The sequence below is a fragment of the Bos indicus genome, chromosome 5 (assembly GCF_029378745.1).
Source record: "Bos indicus isolate NIAB-ARS_2022 breed Sahiwal x Tharparkar chromosome 5, NIAB-ARS_B.indTharparkar_mat_pri_1.0, whole genome shotgun sequence".
Taxonomy (NCBI): Eukaryota; Metazoa; Chordata; class Mammalia; order Artiodactyla; family Bovidae; genus Bos; species Bos indicus.
Genome location: NC_091764.1, coordinates 110,926,321 through 110,942,958, shown reverse-complemented (window position 1 = coordinate 110,942,958; position 16,638 = coordinate 110,926,321). Strand labels below are relative to the sequence as shown.

At 53.9% G+C, this 16,638-nt stretch overlaps 1 protein-coding gene across 3 annotated transcripts; it reads left to right on the top strand.

The window, feature by feature from the left end:
• Window positions 1-1,446: 1,446 nt before the first annotated feature.
• On the top strand, window positions 1,447-13,299 carry DNAL4 (dynein axonemal light chain 4). Of its 3 annotated transcripts, none has more exons than XM_070790421.1 (5): window positions 1,447-1,584; window positions 9,053-9,260; window positions 10,817-10,900; window positions 12,204-12,302; window positions 12,700-13,299. In XM_070790421.1, exons 2-5 carry the CDS (start codon window positions 9,192-9,194, stop codon window positions 12,787-12,789), a joined length of 342 nt encoding a protein of 113 aa, XP_070646522.1. In that variant the 5' UTR covers window positions 1,447-1,584; window positions 9,053-9,191; the 3' UTR covers window positions 12,790-13,299. The 3 variants fall into 3 exon arrangements, with proteins under 3 accessions (XP_070646522.1, XP_070646521.1, XP_070646523.1); XM_070790420.1 differs by having other exon boundaries at window positions 12,413-13,299; XM_070790422.1 differs by having other exon boundaries at window positions 12,204-13,299.
• Window positions 13,300-16,638: the final 3,339 nt, after the last annotated feature.

Sequence of the window (16,638 nt, the reverse complement as noted above, 5' to 3'; positions counted from 1 at the left end):
CATGAGAGGGTAAATGTTTAAAATATGAAGTACTTCACTGACCCTTTGATCTACCAGTCAAAACCTTGAATCTGCAGGGTTATCTCCCTTCCCCCCCTTCCTTTCCCCCTAATTGTACTAATACATTCAGATTAATTTCTCCTAAGGGAAAGAAAAGGCAGGCTCTGGAAAACTATATCTTTAAGTCATATGCTACAGTGTCTCCTACGGACCAGGTTGAGGCAGCTCTATGAGGGTGTGCCGCAGTGCAAGAGCCCTGGGTTCCTTCTCTAGGAACCTAACCTTGATTTTTTTTTCCTTTTACAAACTATGTAACCTCTCTGAACCTTAGTTCAGAGGGATGTGGTTACGAATACTATTACCTAAAAGAACTGTGGAGAGAATCAGGTGCAATACTCATGCAAAAGCCCTACATGATGTTACTTTATATTAGGCTTTTGTTCAGTTCAGTTCAGTCGCTCAGTCGTGTCCAACTCTTTGAAACCCCATGGACTGCAACACACCAGGCTTCCTTGTCCATCACCAACTCCTGGAGCTTACTCAAACTCATGTCCACCAAGTCAGTGATGCCATCCAACCATCTCATCCTCTGTCATACCCTTCTCCTCCTGCCTTCAATCTTTCCCAGCATCGGGGTCTTTTCAAATGAGTCCTTTGTATCAGCTGGCCAAAGTATTGGAGTTTCAACTTCAGCATCAGTCCTTCCAATGAATATCCAGGACTGATTTCCTTTAGGATGAACTGGGTGGATCTCCTTGCAGTCCAAGGGACTCCCGAGAGTCTTCTCCAACACCACAGTTCAAAAGCATCAATTCTTCCACGCTCAGCTTTCTTTATAGTCCAACTCTCACATTCACACATGACTACTGGAAAAAACATAGTGTTGACTAGATGGACCTTTGCTGGCAAAGTAATGTCTCTGCTTTTTGATATGCTGTCTAGGTTGGTCATAGCTTTTCTTATAAGGAGCAAGTGTCTTTTAATTTCATGGTTGCAGTCACCATCTACAGTGATTTTGGAGCCCAAGAAAATAAAGTCTGTCACTGTTTCTATTGTTTCCCCATCTATTTGCCATGAAGTGATGGGACCAGATGCCATGATCTTAGTTTTCTGAATGTTGAGTTTTAAGCCAACTTTTTCACTCTCCTCTTTCACTTTCATCAAGAGGCTCTTTAGTTCTTCGCTTTCTGCCGTAAGTATGGCCTATTAGTGTCAGGACACCAACAAGTTGCATTTGCTGTTTCAAATGACTAAAATACACTCTCCAGATAATACCGCTCTTCCAAATTTCTCTAAAATGAGAACTTCTGTTTATGCCCGACTCCTCAGGCCCGTTTAAGACAACTATAAGTGAAGCCCCGCCTCCTCAATCTGTAAGCCACGCCTCTTTTCCTACATTTTACGTTGTAGGGCCCTTCAGTGTTGATTGACATCTTGGTTCACCAATAATAAGTAAAAGTCCCGTAACGTCCGGTGAGGGGGCAGGACTTCCTCGCTGTTGCTAAGACACTCTTGTTTCGCTCCTTGACAACCCTGGCGGGGGTGCGCTCGCTGAGGCCTTAGCTCCGGCCCCCTCGGGAGCAGGTGAGGCCACGGGGTGCGGCGGGCAACCGGGCGGGGAGGGCCGGCCCGAAGCGGGACCGGGAGGCATTGCGGGGCGGGCGGGGCCTCGCCCACCGCAGAGGCCCCACCTCAACCTCCTGCCTGTTGGTCCCCAGTTCCAGATCCTCCCAACCCCCATCCTCCCCACGCCCCCACCCCCCCGCGCCGCCACCACACTTCGGGGACCTGCGAGCTCTGTCGAGACAGTTTCGCTGTCGCTACTCTGCAGGCCCTTCTGAGATCCCCTCCAGCTTCACGTTCCCCCGTCCTCTCTAACCCGACTCCCCCTGCACCTTGATCCCCCATCATTCGCAGAGTAACCCCCTCCTCCCGCGGCTGGGCGGGTGGTCGCCATCGCCTCCTCCCAGACCGCTTGAGTTGGACAGTTGACGACTGTCTGGGAGTCGAGGCTGGTCATTTCCCTCTTTGGGCCTCAGTTTCCATATTTGTAAATGAGAAGTTAGGTTGAATGATCCCTAAAGTCTCTTTGACTCTGACGTTCCAGGATGTGATTCTTTGACCCAACTGTAGACTTCCCCGAGGACGTGATCTTCATGGGAAGTTTGGAGTATAGTGAAAAGGACTTTGTTGTTGTTCAGTCGCTCAGTCGTGTCCTCCGACTCTTTGCGACCCCATGGACTGCAGCACACCAGGCTTCCCTGTCCTTCACCGTCTCCTGGAGAAAAGGACTTGGCAAACCTAATTTGGATTCCCAGCTACAGGACCCTAGCAAGTTCTCTAATCTCCCTGGAGTCCAGCCTGAGTATATACAGAATTAGGATACTATAGCATATCTCCTCGGGGGATTCTGAGAATAATATGAACTTCCTTCCTTTGTCTCATATTTCCACGCATTTCCCTCCCTCTGAGAATCACCCTGTTTCTCCGTTTCACCCTCCAATTCACATCTCCAGCTCAGATACTTCTCCTGGGCTTCCATCGTTAGTGAGACTTTGGGGGTGGGGGTTGAAATAGAGATTGCTTTATTGATGTAGTGATTGGACTTGATGGCTCCCCTCCTCCCCCTGGTAATATCCATGATTCTGTGATCCCCTTCTCCTGAGGAGATACCTCCATTTGCATATCTCACCAACAAATTAAACTCAGTAATTCAAACATCAAAGTGTCCCGCATTCTCTGTCTGTCCATCTGTTCTACCTGAATTCTCCTGTCTCTCTCAGTGAGATCACCATCCTCCTGGGGCATCCTCTGCCCCTCTGCCGTGCTTATCCCACCTAGGCAGTGTCACATCTTTGTTTCTGCCTTTGCAAGGATCTCATAGTCTCTCCATGTCTGAAGCCATCATCCTGGTTCAAGTTTTTAATGCCTGTCACCCAGGCCATCTCTATAGCTTCCTAACTGGTGTTCCTACCCCCAGTCTCTCCTCCTGTTAACCCAGTCCACCAGAGTAATTGTCAAAACACAGCCATGTCACCAGCCCCCAGGAGACCTCCAAAGGACTTCTCCTTCTCCACTAAAAATATGCATATTTCTTAAGCCTGGGTCTCAGGGCTCTTTTCCACATCCACAACCCTATCCCAGCCTCTTTCCCAGCATGCCTCCTCTATTCTCATTTGCCAGGTTCTGTCCTCTGGCCAAATTGGACTGTTGGACTTTCCCATAAAACCCTTTGAGCTTTCTGCTTCGACATCACTGTGTTTGCTCATCACTCTGCCTGGAATGTCTTCCTCGCCTTGCACACCAGTCAGGATTCCCACTCACTGTTTAAGGTCTGACTCAAATGTTGCCCCTGCCACCACACACTCACTGTCCTCTCCCCTGTCCTCCAGAATTCTCCTCTTCCTTCTAGTTCCATGTCTGTCTGGTGGCACTTCCTGTTCTCTGCCATGAACCATAGTTAGTTCCTTGGGTATGTGTGTTGTTCCCTCATATTAGATTGTATGCTCCTTGAAAGCGGAGACTCTCTCTTGCTTATAGCAGAGCAGCTGAGAAAGCTTAGTCCTAAAGTCATATATGCCGAGTGCATCCTGGCTCATCCATTTATCAGCTGGGTGGGAAGTCGCTTTGCTTTGCTCAGCCTGAATGATCATCAGGGAAGTAGGGATAATAGTGCTTGTCTGATGGAGTTCTTAGGGGGAGTAAATGAGATCCTCTACATAAAACACCCATCCTGTTGCCTTGCTCAAGGTCGGTGCTCAATAGATATTATTGAAAGGATTTGATAGGGCCCCCCTTCCCAGGGGGCAAATGAAATACAGTTTAATTAGAGTTTAGATATTTGTTGGGCTTCTGCCACGTGCCAGACACTGGACGCTGCTCTGGGGGCATCTACAGAAGAGCAGAGCAAGTCCTTCATCCCCGGGAGATTGTCTGGACTCACGACACACTGCTGAGTCGTGACTGGCTATGAGACGTCACCAGTGATTAGTGATTATGAATGATTTTTTTAAAAAGTAACTCAGTGCTAACTTCAGTTTATTTTTGTGATAACATCATTCTTAGTCACTTACGTTCAAATCTGTTCCCTTGAGTGGGAGACGGGGGAGTAGGTGTGAAAGGCGGGGGTGGGGAGGAGGCGGGTAAGAGACTTAGTAACCCACTGTCTGTAGTAAGCAGCTGTCCCCTTGTGATGGCTGTGATAGGTAATGCTTTGTATCTTGACTAAAGTGTGCGGATGGCATCCAAACTTGGCCATGTCCATGAGGGAGAACCATATGAGTCAGTATGGTTTATTACATCATCTTATACATAAAGAAAATGTCTTGATCTCTATCTCTCCATCTCTCCATCTTTCTTTCCCTCCCTCCCCCTGGTTTAAGGCACATCAGAAGTTTTCACCAGACATCAGTGAAATGAAAAAATATAAGGGGGATGTGAAAAAACAAACCAAAACCCTTTGTGTACATGAAAGGTAATTGTCTTCTCGAGGACTGTTCTTTATCCTGCAATCATCACTTTCTTACTCTTGAAACTTTCTTTTACAGTAGATGATGCATTTCAAACTGATGGTGAAACCTAGATGGTCCGTGTTGTTTCCGGACCTCCCTGATATCTTAGGTGAAAGCCTTCAAGTCCTCCGTTCCTTTCTCCTCACCTTACGAGCCTCACCTTTTGTTTGCCAGAAGGCGGAGGGCGGACTTGTCAGGGGAGGGCGGGAGGATGTCCGAGGTGCCGAGGGTGTGTGTGGCCTCACTACAGCCGGAACCAGCAGGCCCGTGTGGGCAGGAGTCTGGACTGCTGGCTGCCAAGGATGGACACTGTTTGTGTTACTGTCTTGCCTCCTACTTGCTCGGGACAGGAGAGAAAGCACAGAAGGTAGAGAAGAGTAGATAAGGATTCAGATCCTGGCTGTGTCCCTCCAGGCCAGCCCCCAGACCTCTCTGAGGTGCCTTGTCTGAGAACTGCGAGTGGGTGCTGCCCCCACAGGTTGTTCTGGGATGAAATGAGACAGCAGGTGTGAAAGCAATGTATCACTCACTGCACCAGAGCTCCTCCAGCCCACCTGTGTTTGCAGAATTCACTTGTGACTCCTTCCTGCCTCAGTACTAACGGCACAGAGCGGGAGCTCGATGAGTGTTGGTTTGTTTGCCTGAGCATTTCGCTGTTTAGTTGGCTGGGATTCAAAGGACACTTCCTCCCGCGCCAGTAACAAAAGCTGACATTGACTGTGAAGTAGAGTCTGTTTTTAGACCCAGTTTCCAGATGAGAAAAATGAGGCCTGGAGAGGTTAAACACTTATCTGAGACAGTCCGAGGTGTGAAGCCAGACCTTCTTGTGGAGCCTGTACTCACAACCATAAAGCTATGCTCCACACATGTCCTCCCATCTCTCCGATGCTGGAAAGAGGTCAAGGCGGCAAGCTGTGGTCTGCGAACCAAGCTTATTCCAGGTGCTGAGTGGCTGGAGGGGGTGGTGAGGGGGCTTTGTTTCCCAGAATTCATTCATTTTTCCTTCCTCCTTCCTACATCCCCTAACCCACTTAAGGATTCTTCCCAAACATTTCAGAAGCAAAAGAATAAACAGTGACTGAGGTCAGTGTCCACAAAAGAACAAAGGACACAGGCTTTGACAAGATGATGAGATGAGGAGCCCAGCTCATTGCCGAGGAGAAGCCTCATGTCAGACATGGGCGAGGCTGTGTAAGGCTCCATAAGGGCCTTTGGGTGAGAAGGAGAATAAAGGGCAGAGCGGGAGCAAGGCTGACGCTGGCTCTGTGTGCCCAGACGGGCCCCGGGGAGAGTCGAGCTCTGCTACCCAGCAGATTCGCGTGCCCTGGCCGGGAGCACACTTAAATTATTAAAGGGCTCTCTTTTAGACCTGACGCAACTGCTTTCTGGCCTGGACCTGTCAGGCACACACTCGTTTGCATGGAAGATTGATAAGGTTATTAAAACTTGAGTTGTGCTATTTTGGGTAACATTCAGCAGGGTTTTAAAATCGGAGCTGAATGACTATAGCTGTACTATAATGGTACAGTGTCATAAAAAAGTCTACCTTTGTACATTTGGAGACACCTTGTCTGTAACTGTTCCTTTTCATTCTGAGTCTCATCCCTTTTGGATCCCCAGAAGTGTGTGTAGAGGTTAGGAAAAGCCACTTGCAGTCATGATCTTTAATAAATGTGGCCGAAAGATGTGGACGAAGTCTCAGCTGATAACGTGGCGGTGGTTAGAGCAGCGCAGTGCTGGGTGCAGAGGGCCCTCCGGTTTCCAAACGCTCGTGTGCATATGTACTTGGTGCTCACGACAGCTCCCTGAGAAGGACAAGGTGGGATCGTCCCATTTCGCAGAGGAGGACACCAAGGCTCAGGAGGTTAAATTACTTGCCTCAGGCTGCAAAGCAGGGAAGAGGGCAGAACTGCTTTCGGTTTTAGAGCTGGTACTCTAGCCTCAATGCCCCACCTCATAGTCTTGTATCTTCTCTATCAGGTGATATCCCACCCACCCCACCCCCCCAAAAAAACAACTGTCCCAGTGGCTTTCCCACTTTGTTCCTGAAGAATGGGCTTTGATAACACCTCTGAAGTGTGGTTTCATCCAGGATTCCACATGCTGAAGCAGAGTCCGAGCAGTGGTCACGGACCCTGAGGTCCCCGAGGGCAGACGTGTGCACGGTTGCCTCTGAGCTCCCCTCCACGCTGGCTCTTGTTAGCCCAGAGGCCGAATTGAATCAGATTGAAATATTCGGGTGGAAGGGGCCTAAAGCAGCTGCTTCAGCATCATAAGTTGTTCCCACTTGAAAGTCTCAGGAGACAGCAAAGCTTACAAAGGATGTAATCCTTTTACATCAGTGTAGCCCCCACCTTCTGTCACCCCTTGATGATGTGGGGGAGGAGGCAACGAAGTGGCCTTTACCAAATACCGCAAGGAGGACGGGGGATGGGGCCTTAATCGGAACGAGAAAGGACAAGTTGATTCACTGCCTTTTGTGAAATAAAGAAACTTGAGCAGAAAGGACAATGAGATCGTACTTGGTCATTTGCCAGCTTATATGTAGAGACAAACAGACACAGCTAATATCTGGGTGGTACAAATGCCCAGGATGGTGAGATAAGAAGCCGTCTGTCTGCTGGGAAACCAGAGCATACCCGGGCAATGGGGGGGAGGACCCCCCCCCTGCCGGGCAGAGGGTGATGCCAGGCTTCCAGCTTCGCTCGAGGGAGCCAACCACATGGAGTAGCACTGAGGATTTCTGCAGCACCAGAGAGAGGGATAAACTTGAAAGCACCGCCCAGAAAAAATGTGCCCAGAAAGCTCAAGGCTTGACCAAACAAGGATCAAGTTAGTGCTGGACAGGGAGACACCGAAAGGGACGCTTTAACATTCCTCTCACTGCTGGGATTGTGGGAGCCATGCTAGTGGTCATGCCTCGGGGCGAGGTGTGTGGGCGCCCACCTCGTGTGCTTGCTGTGTGCAGGCCCTGTAATGTGAGGACGGTGTTAGGATCACCTGTGTCGGAGACCATCCCAGGTCAGCTGCAGCTCTGCCGCTCAGTAGCTGAGTGACCTCCAGAGTGGTGATGCCTCCCTTACGTGCAGGACCTAACTCACGGGGTGATTGGTGGCTCAGGACCAAGTAAGTGCACGTGGAGTACTTGCAACAGTGTCTGGCCCGCAGGAAACCCAACCGATGTCACCCGTCATTACCTACCCGTTACTACGCTGGGCATCTTCAGGGTTCAGGGGCTGTGCAATGAAAATTAAATTTATTTGGAAATGTGAGCGATGCTGGAATATGATAACATTATTTGGCTGTATTTGCATACCAACTCAGTCCTATCCAACTCTTTTCAACCCCATGGACTATAGCCCGCCAGGCTCCTCTTGTCTGTGGGACTCTCCAGGTAAGAACACTGGAGTGGGTTGCCATTTCCTCCTCCAGGGGATCATCTCAAGTCAGGGATCAAACCTGCGGCTTCTGCATTGCCGGGAGATTCTCTACTACTGAGCCATCAGGGACACCCATTTGTCCAGTAAGGATAGTTAAAAGGGGCTTAATGATGTGGTGGTTCGTTTTCATTTATATTAGTTGTACTTCTGAGATTAAAAGTTCTTTGAGTTATAGGATAAACTGACTTGTAGGATAGAGAGAAACACTGAGTTTCAAGCACTGCTTCCAGTCATTTAGGATCCAGGCCCATCTTTTAAGGAAAAGCCCCATCTGTTTTTCCGTAAGATTTGGAAAGAAAAAAGAAATCTACGCATGTGTATTAGGCTTTATAACTTTTCCATCATATCCTTATGTGAATCTCCGAGGAGCCAGAGGGAGGGAAAAACAGTTTGCTGGGTGTTTGCTGAGTGCCTACTACGTGCCTGGCCTACGCCATCTCATTTGATTCTCGTAACAGCCCCACGAGGTAGATATAACCACCTTCATGTTACTGATGAGAAATCTGAGGCCCCAAACCACATAACTAGTGAGCGGAAGGACCAGTAACTAAGGCCTGAGCCTCCCAACTCCTGGGCCAGCCGGATAGGACAGGGTGGCCGGAGGGAGTGGACGAGAAGAGGCGGGCTGCCTGGCACGCCAAGGAGGGCGCAGAGCGTCACTGGTCACATTTCTCCTCTAGAGCCAGGACCTGCAGAAGGAGGCACTTGCTTGCCCATAAGCCCAGAACTGTTGAACAACGACCTGACATTTCACTTCCTGACCACATCTGCCGGGAAGCAAGGACGATTTACATAGTAGCCTAGCAGAGAAGCCAAGTTCGTTAATTGCAGGCTGAAGGCTCCACCCTCAGCCTGGCCGGCAGTCAGTATTTGTCTTGATAATGACAGTGTGGGCTTGCAGCATCGTACCAGCGTGTTCTTAACTGGGTCCCAGCATCTCATGTTGACTCATCCTCCCGTCTCCAGACTTGCTGGCCATTTGGAAAGGGATGTGGAGGAGTTGAGACGGGGAGGTGTCAGATTGTTACTGAGACATTTCTAATTTGTGATGTATAGTTTTTAAGCCAACTCGTTTCTCCTGGTTTTTCCTGTTTTCTACAGCACCCCTTGGGGAAAGACATTTTCTGCTTCCACCAAGCTGGCAGGGCCTGCTTCCTGAATCTCCTGGGTGTGTCTTAATTACCAGTCCCAGCACCTCCTGAAAGCATCCCTCTCTCCTCCTGGTCACAGTGGAAATATCATGGGAGAAACAGAAGGGAAGAAAGATGAGGCTGATTATAAACGACTGCAGACCTTCCCTCTGGTCAGGGTAAGGCCCGGGGGAGGGAGGCAGTGGCCAGCAGGGTCCAAGCGCCTTAGAGAGAGAGGTGAGGGGGAGCTTATCCCCGCAGGATAGCATTGGGAGGAGATTATGACGGGCTCTGCTGGCCAGTCTAGAGACTGAGGGGGCGCCCACAGTGATTCATTCATTCATTCATCCATTCATTCATTCAACAATTACTTAGGCCACTTACTACATACCGGGCGCTGTTCTGGGCACTGTGGATACGGGAGTGAACAAGACAGAAGCCTGGCCCATGTGGAAAAAAGGTTTAAAGAACATAATTTCAGGTCACAAGTGCCCTGAAGAAAAATAAAGCAGAAGTAAGGAGCTGGAGAGTAAATATTGGCTTCTGGAACGAGTTCTCTGATCAGAGACCTAAATAAAGTTAGGGAGCACGCCTTATGAGAGTCTGGAGAACATTCTCTAGGCAGGGGAAGCAGCAGGCATGGAAAGCCTGAGCAAGCTCAGCATCTGGGAGGCGCAGGAAGGCGGCAAGTGTGGCTGGAATGAGTGCCAAGTGAGGGGGCACAGGACGTGAGTGTCAGTGTGACAGCCAGGCCAGCCTCCCAGGCCTGGGGGCCACAGTGAGAAATGGGGATCCCATCCTGACTTCAAAGGGAAACAGTCAAGAGCCTTCAGCAGAGGAGTAGGAGTCTGGTGATCTGTTTAATGTTTCTGAAAGAGCCCTCCAGCTGTTGGATGGAGAGTGGATTTTAGGGAACCCGAGTGGAAGCGGGGAGACCAACCAGGATGCTACTGCAGAGACCCAGGGAGAGAGAGGGTGGCCAGGTCCAGGTCACGGAGCAGAGATGGCAAGACACGGTAGGGCTCTAGACAGAAGCTGAAGGGAGAGCAATGGAATTCAGCAGCGCACTGGATGCTGGGTATGAGGGAAAGCAGGCCACGGGGGACTGCCAGGGCTGGTTTTGTCCTGAGTGTGGGAGAGAGAACAGTGTCGGTTACCAAGAGGGGGAAGACAGAGGACTAGGTTTGTGGGGGAACATCAAGCGTTATCTTTCAGACCTCTGAGGCTGGCAAGTAGGCAGCTGGACATAGGAATCCAGAGCCCCAAAAAGAAGTCAAAGTAAGGATGAACATGTGGGAGCCCTGCCTGCATAGAAGATGTCTGCATCCACAGAGCAGGGCGGGATCCCTGCAGAGCAGGAGCTGGAGAAGAGGCGAGGGTGGAGACGGAGCCCAGGGGAAGAGGGCACCCAGAGAGGGCCGGGCAGAAAAGCAGGGGGCCCTCAGAGCGGCCGCACCATCTCTTCAGGACCTGAGCGAGTCAGCTGTGCCCTGAGGCTGCTGGTAAAGCGTCTCCGTGGCCAGCGTGCTCCTGCCTGGCCAGCCGCCTTCCCCAGTGTGTCGCTGGTTGCACAGGGACCCTGGATGTAAGAGCCCACTAGGCCTCGCTCGGTTCCGTCAGCAGATGGGTCTTCTCTCTGGGCTCTGCCCGTGCCTTAAGCTTGGGACGAGAGGCCAGCCCAGAAGACGGGTCACAGGCTAAGGCTGTCTCTGTTTGTCCCCCGCCCTGTCTCCAGCACTCGGACATGCCAGAGGAGATGCGAGTGGAGACCATGGAGCTGTGTGTCACGGCCTGTGAGAAATTCTCCAACAACAACGAGGTATTGCCATCAGTGCAGCCCCTCGTGTCTTGGGTGACCCCTGCGGCCCCAGTCCCCGCAGCCAGCTACACAGAGTGCCACTGGGGCCAGGCTAACCCTTCCTGGGAAGCTTTCAGAGCGTGGGGAAGGCCGGTGAGAGCAGAGGCTGGCGCTGTCTCGGGCACTGACCCAGTGCTAGAGGGAGAAGAGCCAGGGCACTTTCTCTGACACCCCTGTCCACATGCACCGTCTCAGGTGGGCTGCAAAACAGGATGCTTACCCCTTGGCTCCATCCCAGTGGAGAACAGAGGCCCGCCCAGGCATTCATTCATGTATCCATTCATCCATTCAGCAAAGATGTTAAACACCATCCCTGTGCCAGGCACTGCCTTAGGTGCTGGCGACACCAGGTAGGCATGGACACAGGCAAAGTCATTCATCAGTCTGCTGGTGAACAAGAAGGAAGCCAGCGTGGTGGCAGCCTGTGGGGGAGGCAGACCCTGGCCACTGCACCCGGCTTCAGGCCAGGCAGGCCCAAGCTCAGATCTCAGTCTCCAGCCCCTTCCTATGTCTTTAGCCTTGGACAGGCCAGTTCTCATCGCGGGGCCCCAGTTTCCCGGTCTGTGCCAGGGGGCGAGGATGCTGCCTCCTCGCTGGGTGGTCCTAAGGACAGACGTCCTGAAATGGTATGGGTGAGGCGCCTGGCATGGCGGCGGGACAGCAAGTGCCGGAGCCTGGGGCTTCACCCCGCGAAGGCCGGGCCTCTGCCCCTCCCGAGACCTCTTGAAAGAGCGAGCTCGGGAAGGACGGCGGGTGCCGCTGCCGCAGCTGACAGAGGCAAGGCCGGCTTCTCTCCCAGAGCCCACCAGATGCGCCAGGGAAGGCCGCTGTGCTCCCTGAAGGTAGCCCTGAGCCCTCGCTGTGACGATGGCGATGGCTCCATCCACGGCGATTGCTCCATCCGCGACGATCGCTCCATCCTCAGCATGTGCTCAGGGGTGCTGGCTCATTGAGGGCTGAGAGCAGCCTCCAAGCTCCAGCCGGCGCCCCGTCTCAGGCCCGATGCCCCACCCTGCCGCCTCACCGGTGTCTTCCGACGGCTGAGGTAGAAAGTCCGATTCGCCGTAGCTGTGTAGCCGCCCCTGGTAGGAGGGGCCGGAAACCCTGTCTGAAGGTTCCGAGAGCCCAACAGCAGTCACGAGTCTACAAGGCCTCTCTCTTGCCGAGACTTCTGCTTTCCCCGCGAGGGCACTGACTCACGCCCACTCTCACCCCCAAGCTGCCCCCCACCCGCCCGCCCCCGACGAGCCTGCTCTCGTTGCAGAGCGCTGCCAAGATGATCAAAGAGACCATGGACAAGAAGTTCGGCTCCTCCTGGCATGTGGTGATCGGCGAAGGCTTCGGCTTTGAGATCACACACGAGGTGAAGAACCTCCTCTACCTGTACTTCGGGGGGACCCTGGCTGTGTGTGTCTGGAAGTGCTCCTGACACACCGTCCCCCCGCCCTTCCCCGCCCCGCCCCACCCCCGCAGGCCTTTCCCCCAAAAGCTGTCCCCCTGGGAGCGGGGAGCAGCCACGGGCAGGTCCTGACTTCCCAGAGGAAAGCTGGGGTCTTTTCTCCGTTGTCCTGTGTACCGTGTCCTGAGCCGCGCCCCGCGTGTGCATCCGCAGCCATCTCACGCTGAGTCCCCGGGTGTGAGGGGGCAGCAGGGGAGGGCTGGGGGGGGGGGGGTGTGTGTGACAGGGTCAAAGGAGGGGCGGGGGGTAGCATTTTTTTCTCACAGGGACCTGCTAAGCCCCCACGCCTTCCCACACCCAGCACTGTGGGCAGGCGTCCGCCCGTTCTCGTCTTGACGGGGCCTGTGTGCAGATGGCCTCGAGGGAGCCTCTCCTCTTAGGGGGTCACTAAGGGCCCTCTCCTCGTCTTCTGGAGAAGCGGTGACCCCACCCCCAGAAGCCCCTTTTCCCGCCTGGCCCCGGGCTGAACATGCCACCGCGTCTTGTCCGGCCGACAGCTCCACAACCCCCTGGCTTTGGCATGAGGACCAAGCAGCCTGCCCCCCGCCCCGTCCCCGGCCCTCCCCCCACCTTGCCTCCACGTGTGCAGTTGGTAACCAGGGGCTGAGGGTGCGGGAACCGCGCCTGCGCGGTTTCTGGAAGTGTCACTGACCTCCGGTGAGACGCCTGGGCCAGGAGCGCCCTCGCCGCGAGGCCTGTTTCAGCAGGGAAACCTGGCCTGCCACTTACTTCTCATCAGGGACCGCATGCCGATTTGTACTTCTTATCTCTGCTGGGTTTTCTATATTCTTTTTGAGTGTGGGAAGAAGGGTTTTAGTAGAAGGGTGAATCCTATTTTACACAGCGGTCTTATTTATATATAAATGTCTTGGTTTTTACAATTAAAGTAACCAAAAACTGACCTTGATCTTATAGTCTCTTGTGGGGGGAACTGGAGCCAGGCTCAGTATTGTCAGGCTGCGCGGGAGTCCCAGGAACCTGGTAAGGCTGCTGGTGTCTCAGCGCCCAGGCCCTGCGCCTCCCTGTTCCGTCACGGTGCAGGCCCTGGGGACACTGACTTGAGCACCCTGGTTGCCAGATTGAGCCACCGTAAAGACGCTTTCAGTCTCACATCATGTTGTTCTGTTCAGAGATGTTTCTTCAAGCATTCCCCCCATGAATGGGGACACCGAGACGGAGAAGCCACAGACCCTGCCCTCAGTGAGTTCGCGGTCTATGGAGGAGGAGCACAGGAACCCAGTTGTTCCAACTGGACATGAAAAGTGATGAAATAAAAGAAGGGTCTTCCCTGCCGGTCCAGCGGTTAAGAATCCATGTGCCAGTGCAGGGGACAAGGGTTCAATCCCTGGCCTAGGAAGATCCCACATCCCCTTGAGCAACTGAGCCTGGGCACTGCAGCTACTGAGCCTGGTCCGCAAGGAGAGAAGCCACCTCCACAAGTGGAGAGCAGCCCCCAATCATTGCAACTAGAGAATGCCCGAGCACAGCAAGGAAGAGCTGAAGCAACTAAAAATAAATTAATTCTTTAAAAAAGAGAGCAGAGGGCATGGTGGGGGTGGATGGAAGGCCTCCACATCCAGCCTAGGGAGTGTCAGGGAGCCCCTGGCAGGGTGGGCCCTGAAAGCCAGCTCTCAAAGGAGAGAGGGATTTCCCCTAGGGAGGAGGTGCTCCTGGCCAAGTGATGCTGGGAGGAGATGCGTGGCGTGAGGGGCCGCCCTGCAGACCCGAGAAGCCCCCTTCCCCCCAATCTGAGTCTTACCCCTAGAAATGCCGGGTCTGGGCAGACCTGGGCCAGCCTGTCCTGCTCCCCAGCCTACCTTCCCTTCCTGAGGTGGCTCACCAGGACATCCAGGCCTGGCAGCCCTGGGCCCTGGCCCGGTCACAGCCTCCTAAGGCTTCGAGTCCATTTGTCATGGGATCTGTCGACAACTCTGCTGTACGGCATCCCATCCCTCCTCAGTTCTACTCAGAGACCCAGGCAGCTGAGCAGGGAGGGGAGCGCGGCAGACTGCTGGTGAATTTCACAAGTGTTCGCTGAGTTGCTGCTGGTGTGGGGTCCTGAGAAAAAGGAGGAGGTCAGGGTCACTGCCCCAAGGCTGGTTACCTAGACCTAACTGTGGTCATCTAGACCTAACTGGTCATCTGACCCTCTGGGACTTGTGGGATGGGGGTTCGGTGGGGAGGGCAACTCCTTGACCTTGGACCTGCGCTGACCTGAGCCCTGGGCCACAGCAGGTGCTGCAGAGGGCGGTTGGCGAAGCGTGCAGATGGGAATACAAGGAGGTGGGCGCTGAGGCCTGGAATAGCTACAGTTTATTAACTGCTGCCTTGGCAGCTGTTCTCGCCTCTAATCTGCCACACGTAGGTGCCACAAAGTAAGCCAGGCTCAGCGTGAATCCCAAGTGGTAGGGTGGCAGCCAGGGAGTGTGGGCTCTGAGGTCCACAGACCTGACTCAGGCCCAGCCCTGCTCTTCCTAACCTCGCTAGCCTCAGTGGCTTTGCCTATAAAAATGGGGATAAAACGCACCAGCTCCTGAGGTTGCTAAGAGCCTCAGGTCTGCCCCTGGAGCAGACGGCACCCCCGCCATACACACTGTGCTTGGGGGTGCTGCCGTCTCCCCACCTTGGAGATGGGAACCTGCCTGACACTCAGCTGCTGCAAGACAGGGCGGAAAGTCAGCACGACGCTGCTGACCTCAGTGGCTCTCCTTCTCTCTCCCCGCTGGAACCCATGCCAGCCGTGGTCACCCTAACCATCCTCCCAGGCCCCTCCCTGCTCACAGCCAGAGATTCAACAAGCAGTTGCTGACGGGGACTGAAAAGGAGAGGGTCGTGACCATTGAGCGGTAGGCATGCTGGAACACCCCAGCCTTCGCGGCAGGCAGCTGGCAGTCCACTGAGGAAGGCAGACCCAGAAATGGAAAAGCAGGACGCACTTATAAGTCATCTGCCAGAGGGAGAGGGAGGGTGGGGTTCAGAGGAATGTGGGGTTCAGGGAAAGAGGCACTGTCACTGCCCCCAGGGCGCTGGGGAAGGTGTCACAGAGGAGGTGGCATTGAACTAGGCTGAGGCTTTCCCAGGGGAGGGATGAGATGGGGAGGGGAGAGATACTTGGAGAGGGCAGCCTCAGGTGAGGGGGGCCAGCATGTGCAGAACAGCAGTGCCCGAGGAAGCCGCCGAGATGGATGTTGAGAGTGGTGGAGGATGTGCGAGTGAAGTTCCCAAGAGGGCAGAAGGAGGAAGAGGTTGAGGACAAGGAGACTCCAGCTGCTCAGTGTCCCCCACTTGGCAGGCACTTGGGCTCGCTTCCTTATGACGTGATGTTTTGTATCCTCAACAGAACTCCAAGGTGGTCATCACTGTCCCCATTTACAGATGAGGCTGGGTGGATGAGAGATCTTGCCTGGGTCCAGCTAGGAAGCGGCTCCAGCTGGGACCCAGACCCCCCGCCTGCCAGCCTCACCAGTCCTGCTCATCGGGGCACCAGCTGCGTTCACAGGCCCGTTGCCCAGACACCTCAGTCCCTTCTGCCGGCTCAGCATAGGGGAAGTCGGCAGCCTTTTTTGCACACATGTTGGGGGGCCAAGTCATAGGCCCCCCACCCTCGGGGCCCCGGCCCTCTGCCTGGGAGAGCAGAGAACTGAACACTGGTCCCCTCCACCAGGACCTGCACAGACCCTAGAAGCACAGGCCTCCCCAGGATTGGGGGTGGGAGCGGGGCAAGGGCACCAAGGCTGTCAGTGTGAGAAGATGAAGGGCAGGGGCTGGGTAGCAGGGCCCCATGGCAACCAAGACGGTGGGCACGCTGCCAAGGGGGCGAGAGGGCTGCCCTTGAAGCTGGCGGTGGGCCCGTGGAGAAATCTTCTGGTGAAGATTTAATGCTCTCTCGGAAGTGATGCGGAGAAGCTCCAGGGTCCCGCTTAACCTACTTCTGCTTCTCCCGAGAACAGAGCCTTTGGGGCAGGTAGGTGGTGTCCCCTGGGGTGGTGGGGGTCCCTGGCCAGTGTCTCACCCGCCCCCAGCTGGACTGACGGAGATGTGAAGCAGGGCTTGTTGGTTCCTTGAGAAGAAGGAGCAGGGAACACCGATACTGTCCTTCAGATCCTCCCCCGAGTCTGGGAGGGGAATTGTTCCATTTTAGCCACAAGCCACCACCCTGTTCTATTTTCCTTTTGTTATCCTCATCCCGTATTTAAAGTAACCGCCTCCCACCGCCAGCTGCTGTCTTCAGTCCTTAGGA